This window comes from Ciona intestinalis, unplaced genomic scaffold, assembly GCF_000224145.3.
Source record: "Ciona intestinalis unplaced genomic scaffold, KH HT000159.2, whole genome shotgun sequence".
NCBI classification, from domain to species: domain Eukaryota; kingdom Metazoa; phylum Chordata; class Ascidiacea; order Phlebobranchia; family Cionidae; genus Ciona; species Ciona intestinalis.
In genome coordinates this window covers 47181-58788 of record NW_004190481.2, presented here as the reverse complement: position 1 = coordinate 58788, position 11608 = coordinate 47181, and the positions used below count along the sequence as shown (strand labels likewise).

Here is an 11608-nt window from a genome sequence, read left to right as displayed (position 1 = left end):
CCACTTCAACCAGTCAGCCAATCACATCACCTAATTATCCAGACAATTATCCAAACAATGCCGATTGTACTTGGACGATAACTGCCTCTGATGGAATGAGGGTTCAACTCAATTTGATAAGATTTTCAACCGAAAGAAGTTATGATTATTTAACTGTAAGTGAATATTTTTTGAAAAAATCTTTCAACGTTTTGTTCATGAAAATTTGTATTTTTAGATTTCAAGTGATGGTACACAGTTGGCAAGAATTAGCGGAATTTATTCAAACCGAATATATACATCCATTGGCAATACTCTCACTTTAAGATTCACTTCAGATAGGTCTGTCACCAGGTCTGGATTTAATGCAACTTTTGTGGGTGAGTTCTAATTATCACTTATTTTGATTAAATAAATAACTTGATACAATTATTAAGACACAAAATGTATTTCAGAATATATGCCAGTTGTAACAACAGCATCATCTTGTGGTTTCAATGCTGTTGCCACTTCAACCAGTCAGCCAATCACATCACCTAATTATCCCAACAATTATCCCAACAATGCCGATTGTACTTGGACGATAACTGCCTCTGATGGAATGAGAATTCAACTCAATTTGATAAGTTTTTCAACCGAAAGAGGTTATGATTATTTAACTGTAAGTGAATATTTTTTGAAAAAATCTTTCAGCGTTTTGTTCATTAAATTTGTATTTTTAGATTTCAAGTGATGGTACACAGTTGGCAAGAATCAGCTGGATTTATTCAAACCGAATATACACATCCGTTGGCAATACTCTCACTTTAAGATTCACTTCAGATAGGTCTGTCACCAGGACTGGATTTAATGCAACTTTTGTTGGTGAGTTTCTAATTATCACTTATTTGTTACTAAAACTAAGATGTAAATTGAATAGGTCATATAATCATTATGAAAATTTATCGCAGAAGTCAATTCTACAACAACACCAGAAGCAACAACGCCAAAATCAACAACACAAGCATCTCCATGTGGTTTCAATGCTGTTGCCACTTCAACCAGTCAGCCAATCACATCACCTAATTATCCCAACAATTATCCAAACAATGTCGATTGTACTTGGACGATAACTGCCTCTGATGGAATGAGGGTTCAACTCAATTTGATAAGATTTTCAACCGAAAGAGGTTATGATTATTTAACTGTAAGTGTTTATTTTTTGAAAAAATCTTTCAGCGTTTTGTTCATAAAATTTGTATTTTTAGATTTCAAGTGATGGTACACAGTTGGCAAGAAACAGCGGAATTTATTCAAACAGAATATACACATCAATTGGCAATACTCTCACTTTAAGATTCACTTCAGATAGGTCTGTCACCAGGACTGGATTTAATGCAACTTTTGTTGGTGAGTTTCTAATTATCACTTTTTTGTTACTAAAACTAAGATGTAAATTGAATATATAGGCCATATAATCATTATGAAAATTTATTGCAGAAGTCAATTCTACAACAACACCAGAAACAACAATGCCAGAATCAACAACACAGCATCATCCATGTGGTTTCAATGCTGTTGCCACTTCAACCAGTCAGCCAATCACATCACCTAATTATCCAGGAAATTATCCAAACAATGTCGATTGTACTTGGACGATAACTGCCTCTGATGGAATGAGGGTTCAACTCAATTTGATAAGATTTTCAACCGAAAGAAGTTATGATTATTTAACTGTAAGTGTTTTTTAAAGAAATCTATTATTGTTTTGTTCATGTAATTTATTATTAAGATTTCAAGTGATGGTACACAGTTGGCAAGAAACAGCGGAATTTATTCAAACAGAATATATACATCAATTGGCAATACTCTCACTTTAAGATTCACTTCAGATAGGTCTGTCACCAGGCCTGGATTTAATGCAACTTTTGTTGGTGAGTTTCTAATTATCACTTTTTTGTTACTAAAACTAAGATGTAAATTGAATAGGCCATATAATCATTATGAAAATTTATTGATAAGTAATTATACACAAAATATCAGAAATATATGCCAGAATCTAACACACAGCATCATCTTGTGGTTTCAATGCTGTTGCCACTTCAACCAATCAGCCGATCATTTCACCTAATTATCCCAACAATTATCCCAACAATGTCGATTGTACTTGGACGATAACTGCCTCTGATGGAATGAGGGTTCAACTCAATTTGATAAGATTTTCAACCGAAAGAAGTTATGATTATTTAACTGTAAGTGAATATTTTATGAGAAAATCTTTTAATGTTTTGTTCATGTAACTTTTATTTTAAGATTTCAAGTGATGGTAGACAGTTGGCAAGAATTAGCGGAATTTATTCAAACCGAATATATACATCCGTTGGCAAAACTCTCACTTTAAGATTTACTTCAGATGGGTCTGTCACCAGGTCTGGATTTAACGCAACATTTGTGGGTAAGTCTATTACTACATTTTTTATTTATAAAAACTTGTTATAATTATTAAGACTCAAAATGATTTTCAGAATATATGCCAGTTGTAACAACAGCATCATCTTGTGGTTTCAATGCTGTTGCCACTTCAACCAATCAGCCGATCATTTCACCTAATTATCCCAACAATTATCCCAACAATGCCGATTGTACTTGGACGATAACTGCCTCTGATGGAATGAGGGTTCAACTCAATTTGATAAGATTTTCAACCGAAAGAAGTTATGATTATTTAACTGTAAGTGATTATTTTTTGAAAAAATCTTTTAGCGTTTTGTTCATGTAAATTTTATTTTAAGATTTCAAGTGATGGTAGACAGTTGGCAAGAATTAGCGGAATTTATTCAAACCGAATATATACATCCGTTGGCAAAACTCTCACTTTAAGATTTACTTCAGATGGGTCTGTCACCAGGTCTGGATTTAACGCAACATTTGTGGGTAAGTCTATTACTACATTTTTGATTTATAAAAACTTGTTACAATTATTAAGACTCAAAATGTATTTCAGAATATATGCCAGTTGTAACAACAGCATCATCTTGTGGTTTCAATGCTGTTGCCACTTCAACCAGTCAGCCAATCACATCACCTAATTATCCCAACAATTATCCCAACAATGTCGATTGTACTTGGATGATAACTGCCTCTGATGGAATGAGGGTTCAACTCAATTTGATAAGATTTTCAACTGAAAGAAGTTATGATTATTTAACTGTAAGTGAATATTTTATGAGAAAATCTTTTAATGTTTTGTTCATAAAATTTGTATTTATAGATTTCAAGTGATGGTACACAGTTGGCAAGAATTAGCGGGATTTATTCAAACCGAATATACACATCCGTTGGCAATACTCTCACTTTAAGATTTACTTCAGATAGGTCTGTCACCAGGTCTGGATTTAACGCAACTTTTGTGGGTGAGTCTAATTATCACTTATTTGTTACTAAAACTAAGATGTAAATTGAATAGGTCATATAATCATTATGAAAATTTACTGCAGAAGTCCATTCTACAACAACACCAGAAACAACAATGCCAGAATCAACAACACAAGCATCTCCATGTGGTTTCAATGCTGTTGCCACTTCAACCAGTCAGCTGATCACATCACCTAATTATCCCAACAATTATCCAAACAATGTCGATTGTACTTGGACGATAACTGCCTCTGATGGAATGAGGGTTCAACTCAATTTGATAAGATTTTCAACCGAAAGAAGTTATGATTATTTAACTGTGAGTGTTTGTTTAAAGAAACTATTATTTTTTATTCATGTATATTATGTATTAAGATTTCAAGTGATGGTACACAGTTGGCAAGAAACAGCGGAACTTATTCAAACATAACATATACATCCATTGGCAATACTCTCACTTTAAGATTCACTTCAGACAGATCTGTCACCAGGTCTGGATTTAAGGCAACTTTTGTTGGTAAGTATTGCGATCAATAGTTTTCATTGTAAATTGAATAGGTATATAATCAATGTTAAAAGTTATAGAAGTCCAATACTATAACAACACCAGAAACAACAATGCCAGAATCAACAACACAAGCTTTAACATGTGGTTTCAATGCTATTGCCACTTCAACCAGTCAGCCGATCACATCACCTAATTATCCCAACAATTATCCAAACAATGCCGATTGTTCTTGGACGATAACTGCCTCTGATGGAATGAGGGTTCAACTCAATTTGATAAGATTTTCAACCGAAAGAAGTTATGATTATTTAACTGTGAGTGTTTGTTTAAAGAAACTGTTATTTTTTATTCATGTATATTATGTATTAAGATTTCAAGTGATGGTACACAGTTGGCAAGAATGAGCGGAACTGATTCAAACAGAATATATACATCCATTGGCAATACTCTCACTTTAAGATTCACTTCAGATAGGTCTGTTACCAGGACTGGATTTAATGCAACATTTGTTGGTGAGTTTCTAATAAACGGTATTTTATTACCATAACTACTATATAAATTTTATTAATTCCGTAGCCCAATGCCTTTGAAAACCGCTGTGTGAATGGAGAAATTAGGTTCAAACACAAATTAGCTAAATTAGTTCTGATTTTATTATTGAGCATAGCACTATTGTATACTTGCTTTAATAAAGTGGCCCTATTACTTGCTTGTTGTCCCTAAAATTGGACGAGCATGCTTTTACATTTGTATTTTTATTATTATGGATTGTTGTGAAGAAAAAACTAATAACAATGGTTTTTCCAACCCTTTTGTCTAATTATACATGAGGTATATGAAGGCTTCGTATTTGTTTTACAATATGACAACCATGCAAACTTAATTTGTTCAAATATGCCAAGATAAATAGATGATCATCATTTTGATTATGTGTTGCAGAAGTCTATCCTACAACAACAACAACAGAAACAACAATGCCAGAATCAACAACACGAGCATCTTCATGTGGATTTAATGCTGTTGCCACTTCAACCAGTCAGCTAATCACATCACCTAATTATCCAAGAATTTATCCAAACAATGCCGATTGTACTTGGACGATAACTGCCTCTGATGGAATGAGGGTTCAACTTAATTTGATAAGTTTTTTAACCGAAAGAAATTGGGATTATTTAACTGTGAGTGTTTGTTTAAAGAAACTAATATTTTTTATGGGATTTATGTATTAAGATTTCAAGTGATGGTACACAGTTGGCAAGAATGAGCGGAACTTATTCAAACAGAACATATACATCAATTGGCAATACTCTCACTTTAAGATTCACTTCAGATAGCTCTCTCACCAGGACTGGATTTAACGCAACTTTTGTTGGTGAGTTTCTAATAATCAGTATTTTGTTAGCATAACTACTATGTAAATTTTATCAATTCCATAGCCCAATCATTACGAATACCACTCTGTAAGTTGGGAAATTAGGTTCAAACACAGTTTAGCTAAATTAGTTCTGATTTTATTATTTAGCATAGCACTATTGTATACTTGCTTTAATAAAGTGGCCCTATTACTTGCTTGTTGTCCCTAAAATTGGAAGAGCACGCTTTAATTGCCTTTACATTTGTATTTTTATTATTATGGATTGTTGTGAAGAAAAAACTAATAACAATGGTTTTTCCAAACCTTTTGTCTAATTATACATGAGGTATATGAAGGCGTCGTATTTGTTTTACAATATGACAACCATGCAAACTTAATTTGTTCAAATATGCCAAGATAAATAGATGATTATCATTTTAATTATGTGTTGCAGAAGTCTATCCTACAACAACAACAACAGAAACAACAATGCCAGAATCAACAACACAAGCATTTTCATGTGGATTTAATGCTGTTGCCACTTCAACCAGTCAGCTGATCACATCACCTAATTATCCCAACAATTATCCAAACAATGTCGATTGTACTTGGACGATAACTGCCTCTGATGGAATGAGGGTTCAACTAAATTTGATAAGATTTTTAACAGAAAGTAGATATGATTATTTAACTGTGAGTGTTTATTTTAAAGAAAATGTCTTAATGTTTTGTCCATACAAATTGTATTTTTAGATTTCAAGTGATGGTACACAGTTGGCAAGTATCGCCGGAACTTATTCAAACAGAATATATACATCCATTGGCAATACTCTCACTTTAAGATTCACTTCAGATAGGTCTGTCACCAGGACTGGATTTAACGCAACTTTTGTTGGTGAGTTTCTAATACTCAGTATTTTATTACCATAACTACTATGAAAATTTTACTGATTCCGCAGCACAATGTTTATGAATACCGCGGTGTGAATGGGAAAATTCTGTTCAAACACAAATTAGCTAAATTAGTTCTGATTTTATTATTGAGCATAGCACTATTGTATACTTGCTTTAATAAAGTGGCCCTATTACTTGCTTGTTGTCCCTAAAATTGGAAGAGCATGCTTTTACATTTGTATATTTATCATTATGGATTGTTGTGAAGAAACAACTAATAACAATGGTTGTTCCAACCCTATTGTCTAACTATACATGAGGTATATGAAGGCTTCGTACTTGTTTTACAATATGACAACCATGCAAACTTAATTTGTTCAAATATGCCAAGATAAATAGATGATCATAATTTTGATTATGTGTTGCAGAAGTCTATCCTACAACAACAACAACAGAAACAACAATGCCAAAATCAACAACACAAGCATTTTCATGTGGATTTAATGCTGTTGCCACTTCAACCAGTCAGCTAATCACATCACCTAATTATCCCAACAATTATCCAAACAATGTCGATTGTACTTGGACGATAACTGCCTCTGATGGAATGAGGGTTCAACTCAATTTGATAAGATTTTCAACCGAAAGAAGTTATGATTATTTAACTGTGAGTGTTTTATAAAAAAAAACTCTTATTTTTTTATTTATGCTTATTATTTATAAAGATTTCAAGTGATGGTACACAGTTGGCAAGAAACAGCGGAAATTATTCAAACAGAATATATACATCTATTGGCAATACTCTCACTTTAAGATTCACTTCAGATAGGTCTGTTACCAGGCCTGGATTTAATGCAACTTTTGTTGGTGAGTTTCTAATAATCAGTATTTTGTTAGCGTAACTATTATGTAAATTTTACTGATTCCATAGCCAAATGTTGAAAATTCCCCCTGTGTAAATGAATAAGTTAATTTCAAACACAATTTTGTACAGTTTTGGTGTTTTTCTTTGTTCATTACACTAATCTGCTATGACTTTAATCCATTGGCCATTAATAGTTGTATAAATTTAACCCCACAAAGTAACCCTCGGTTTTATATTTCTATTGTTCATTGTTTACCACCAGCTTGGACAGGAAAATAGAATGTAACAGAGACCTATTTTCCTCATCCTACTATGTATATATAAATATATATATATATATGTATGTTTCATCTTAGTATGCATTTTTCCAAAAACTGACAAGTTATTTACTTCAACCCTATTTTCCCCTCTTTTTTGTTGATAAGCTGTACCAGGTGTTGAAGTGACAACAGAACCAACACCAGTTGAAATTACACAGGCAATATTTCAAGACCAAACAACAGCCAAAGGTGGAGTGTTTATTGGTTTTTGCTTTTGTTGCTACAGTTAAAATTAAATATTGTCCTACCGGCAAATAGCACACTTGGTTAGCGCTTGCCTATATCCCAGAGGTAATGGGTTCAAGGCTCTTCACTGCTACCATTTTGGGTGCATGTGTCCTTGGGCAAGACACTTAATGAAAATTGCTCCAACCCAGTGGTCACTAATGGGTTGTTAAAATTATCAGCCATACATAAAAAATCCCCCAAAAATAATCACCCACAAAGTAACATACATGGTAACTCGTAAGCTGGCTAGAGGTGTTAAACCCATGTGATACTGACTGTTGTTTTCCGGTCACGTGAGGATAAAGTAAGTTACATTCATTTATTCATTCATTCACATAAAAAATAAGAAAAATAAATTGCCCGCAAAGTAATAAAAAATAGGTAATTTGAATTGAATTTGACAAAAGAAATATATTTTCAGTTTGTCAGAACAGCCACACAGATTTGATGTTTTTGCTGGATAGTTCTGGATCTGTAACTTCAAGTGATTTTCAATTAGCCGCAAATTTTGTCAAGGATTTTATTACTGGTATAGATCTTACTTCTTTCCAAGTCGGTGTAATGCAGTACTCTCACTATCTATTGAACAGGTGGGGTATTTAGTGTAATGTTTGTTGCTTTTACTACCAGAAGTGAAGGCTTGTAAAAAAATGTCACCAATTATTCATTGCTGTGGATAGAGGGCTTGCCTCTTACCCAGAAGTAATGGGTTCAAGGCTCGTCGCTGCTACCAATGTGGGCGTATGTGTCCTTGGGCAAGACACTTAATGGCAATTGCTTCAATCCAGTGGTCACTAATTGGTTGTCATAATTATCAGCCACTTATAAAAATATGACAAAAATAATTGCCTGAAAAGTTGCATACTTGGTAGCTCGTAAGCTGGCACGAGGTGTATGAAGCAGAAACCCCGTGTAATAATAACTGTTTTTTTTCCGGTCATACGAGGTTAAAGTAAGTTACATTCATTCATTGAAATAATTGTTTTTTTTTTATTAATAACTTAGACAACCCAATAGTGACGACTGGGCTTGGGCAATTACCGTTAATTGTCTTGCCCAAGGACACATACGCTCACAATGGTAGCAGCGACGAGCCTTAAGCCCATAACCTGTGGGTTCTTGGGTAACCACTGTACCATGGCGCAAACACGGAATCCTGACAGTTGCCTTATTGCAGAACCTTGCCCTTGTTAAACAGAAAAATCGAATAGAAAAAGTGTTTTGTTGTTTTTTTAACTAAAAAAAATTTTTTTGATTTTTGTTTTAATGCATATTTTTTTGTAGAGAACTTGATGACCAACCATACATAACAACTGAAATAAACATTGGAGAATACACCGAAGCAGACCCATTCAAGGTAATGATATTTTGCTAAGCCATTTATGTGAAAAAATCGGTAGCACCTCCAACCCAGAGGTAATAGGTTCAAGGCTCGTCGCTGCTACCATTGTGGGCAGATGTTTTCATGAGCAAGACACTTAATGGCAATTGTTTTAACCTGGTGGTCACTAATTAGTATCTAAATTGTCATACAATAGGAAAAATAGTCACTTACAAAGTAACATACACGGTAACTCGTAAGTGGGCGTGAGGTGTATGAAACAAAACACCCGTGTTATAACGACTGTCGATGCCATGCCTTAATAATACAAATATGTTACATTCTTTTACGCACAAAGTTACATATTCGGTAAAGTGCATAAGCGGGCATGAGGTGTATAAAACAGAACACCCATGTTATAACGACTCTTATTTTCTGACTATACGAGTAGAAAGTAAGTTACATTCATTCGTTTTATCTTATGTTTCAGACGGCAATGGACACCATACAACCCCACGGGTACACCACTTACACTGCTCATGCTGTTCTTAAAGCAATCAGAGTTGATTTTCCAAGATCCACCCGTTTCAATAACTCATGCACTTCTAAAATAATCGTCCTTATTACTGATGGAAGGTAACAACTATTTATTAACATTATTTGTGCAGTATGCTTGGTTTTAGTCGTGCGGTCGTGCCGATTCATTAATAATAACTGTATTTGGCTTTTCGATTACGGTAGCGAAAATTTAGAAGTATTTTGAACGAAAAGAAGATACAGCGACAAAACAACGGTTGTTAAAACACACTTACAGTTAAAAACTTATTTACATTTAATTTGAAGAGAATAAGCGTGGTCGCTACACCTAGCAGACAAACGTGCCATTTATGTTTAATTATTATCAAGTTAAACTTCCAATAGAAACAAAAGTGTGCGTAAAGTGTGGTTAGTGCCTATTTAATTTAATATCTTTATTTTGTCTTCAGCTCTTCAGATTCTAGTATGCTTCGGGATGCTGCATTAGAAGCCAAGAACCTTGGAGTAGATATATATGCCATTGGGGTTGGAGATGCTAATACACAAGAGCTAGTGGTATGTTTTAAATAAAGTTATAGTAGGGTGGGAGAAGATGGTACACCTTTAGCACATAACATCCAAATATCCTGTTCGTTTTAAACCAATTGAAACAATCTATAGGAGTAGGGATATGATTTTATAATTGATTGAGTTTTCTTTGTTTACAATAAAATGGAACAAGATAATAGAATGAAAGGTTGTCGCATTTGCCCTACCTTAGGGGGCATACGTGTCTTTCGGGCTTCGGCAAGACACTTAACAGCAATTGCTCCAACCCAGCGGTCACTAATGAGTTGTTTAAATTATAAGCCATATTCCAAAAATTAAAAAATTCTCAAAAATATTTACCTACAAAGTAACAAATGATAGCTTGTAAGCTGGCACAAGGTGTATGAAACAGAACACCCGTGTTTATTGAATATCGTTCTTATAGGTTGCCCAAACAAGAAAAACAACTATTTACAAAGTTACATATATGGCAAATTGTAAGCAGGCGCTATATTTTTTACAGGTACTCACAAGACCAGAAAGTGGCACCAAAGACAAAATATTTCAAATTGACCAATACTCTTCTCTTCCTTCCATTCTTCAGGGGCTTCGAACCAAAATTCTCTCATAATTTTGCCTTCCTCAGATTGTTCTAAAATTCTCTCATAATTTTGCCTTCTTCAGATTGTACCAAAATTGTCTTATAATTTTGCCTTCTTCAGGCTACACCAAAATTCTCTCATAATATGCTTTCTTCAGATTGTACCAAAATTCTCTCATTATTTTGCCTTCTTTAGGTTACACCAAAATTCTCTCATAATTTGCTTTCTTCACACTGCTGTACCAAGATTCTCTCTTATTTTGCCTTCTGTTTTTAATCACTCTCTCTCGTGCAATGTATTTTGCCTTCTAGATCTAAGATTGTGCAATAACTTTATTTCTTTAAACTATATTTCAGCAGATTATTTAAAAACCAAAACAAAATTATAAAAAATCATTCAAACTTTCATCTCGATAATATCAATAAAATTAAATAACAAGTAGCATGGGCCTGTATTTTTTTAATTTGCATTTATTTTTAAAGTTGGTCAGTTCGTTTTTGTTGTTTATATTATATAATAAACCATTTCATTGTCATTACAGCGTAGTATTAATTACTCTAAAGTTACATGACAATTCTTTAAATGAATGGAACTTTTTCGTCTGTTCGGTCCCGATAACGAAGAACGTCACGTCAGGAAAAGGCGCTTGCGTGTCTGCTATTACGGAGCCCACATATAGACCGACGGCGTTACATATTGTACGACGCCGTGGCATAGTGATTAGCGCGCCTGCCTGTGACACAGAGGTATTGGGATCAAGGCTCGTCGCTGCTAGCGGGCGTATGTGGCCTTGGGCAGACATTTATAAAACGACAATTGCTCCAACCAACTGGGAAATAATAGGTTGTCGAAATTATGAGTCTAACAAATTAACAAGTTGCACATGTGACACCTCGCTGCCCAGGAGAGGATAAACAATTTGCGAAAGTGCGCCCAATGTGACGCTGTTAGCATTAGTGTAGTCCCCGAATAATATTTCGCGAAGCATGAGAACGACTTAGCAGATGAACTCTTTGGTGACAACACCTCACTCGGTCGAGGCGCTTGAGTCGGAACAACAATAAGAGACTTCACTACCT

General features: G+C 34.2%; 1 protein-coding gene and 2 long non-coding RNA genes across 9 annotated transcripts in view; 1 reads left to right on the top strand and 2 right to left on the bottom strand.

Moving 5' to 3' along the window:
* The window catches only part of LOC113475210, a 431-nt gene extending 334 nt beyond the window's left edge, over positions 1-97 (bottom strand). The window contains exon 1 of the long non-coding RNA XR_003396955.1: positions 31-97. This is a non-coding gene — a long non-coding RNA (uncharacterized LOC113475210). The remainder of the gene's footprint in view (positions 1-30) is intronic.
* LOC100180818 (CUB and sushi domain-containing protein 1) overlaps positions 1-11339 on the top strand; it is a 16908-nt gene extending 5569 nt beyond the window's left edge. Inside the window, exons 12-36 of one of the 7 annotated variants that reach the window (XM_026839134.1) lie at positions 218-359; positions 435-640; positions 702-843; positions 930-1165; positions 1227-1368; positions 1459-1694; positions 2272-2413; positions 2484-2689; positions 2751-2892; positions 2963-3168; positions 3230-3371; positions 3456-3691; positions 3748-3889; positions 4820-5058; positions 5111-5252; positions 5689-5927; positions 5988-6129; positions 6557-6795; positions 6854-6995; positions 7419-7502; positions 7963-8131; positions 8826-8898; positions 9353-9498; positions 9849-9954; positions 10451-11339. In XM_026839134.1, coding sequence (XP_026694935.1) covers positions 218-359; positions 435-640; positions 702-843; positions 930-1165; positions 1227-1368; positions 1459-1694; positions 2272-2413; positions 2484-2689; positions 2751-2892; positions 2963-3168; positions 3230-3371; positions 3456-3691; positions 3748-3889; positions 4820-5058; positions 5111-5252; positions 5689-5927; positions 5988-6129; positions 6557-6795; positions 6854-6995; positions 7419-7502; positions 7963-8131; positions 8826-8898; positions 9353-9498; positions 9849-9954; positions 10451-10558 — 4149 coding nt within the window. In that variant the 3' untranslated portion in view covers positions 10559-11339. Of the gene's footprint in view, positions 1-217; positions 360-434; positions 641-701; positions 844-929; positions 1166-1226; positions 1369-1458; positions 1695-1750; positions 1893-2271; positions 2414-2483; positions 2690-2750; positions 2893-2962; positions 3169-3229; positions 3372-3455; positions 3692-3747; positions 3890-4819; positions 5059-5110; positions 5253-5688; positions 5928-5987; positions 6130-6556; positions 6796-6853; positions 6996-7418; positions 7503-7962; positions 8132-8825; positions 8899-9352; positions 9499-9848; positions 9955-10450 lie in introns of all 7 variants that reach the window. The other 6 variants (XM_026839135.1, XM_026839136.1, XM_026839138.1 and 3 more) reach the window with 6 other exon arrangements.
* On the bottom strand, positions 8036-10569 carry LOC113475209. Its single transcript, XR_003396954.1, has 3 exons — positions 10459-10569; positions 9395-9897; positions 8036-8120 (listed from the first exon to the last, which is right to left on the bottom strand). It is a non-coding gene; the product is annotated as an uncharacterized LOC113475209 (long non-coding RNA).
* Positions 11340-11608: the final 269 nt, after the last annotated feature.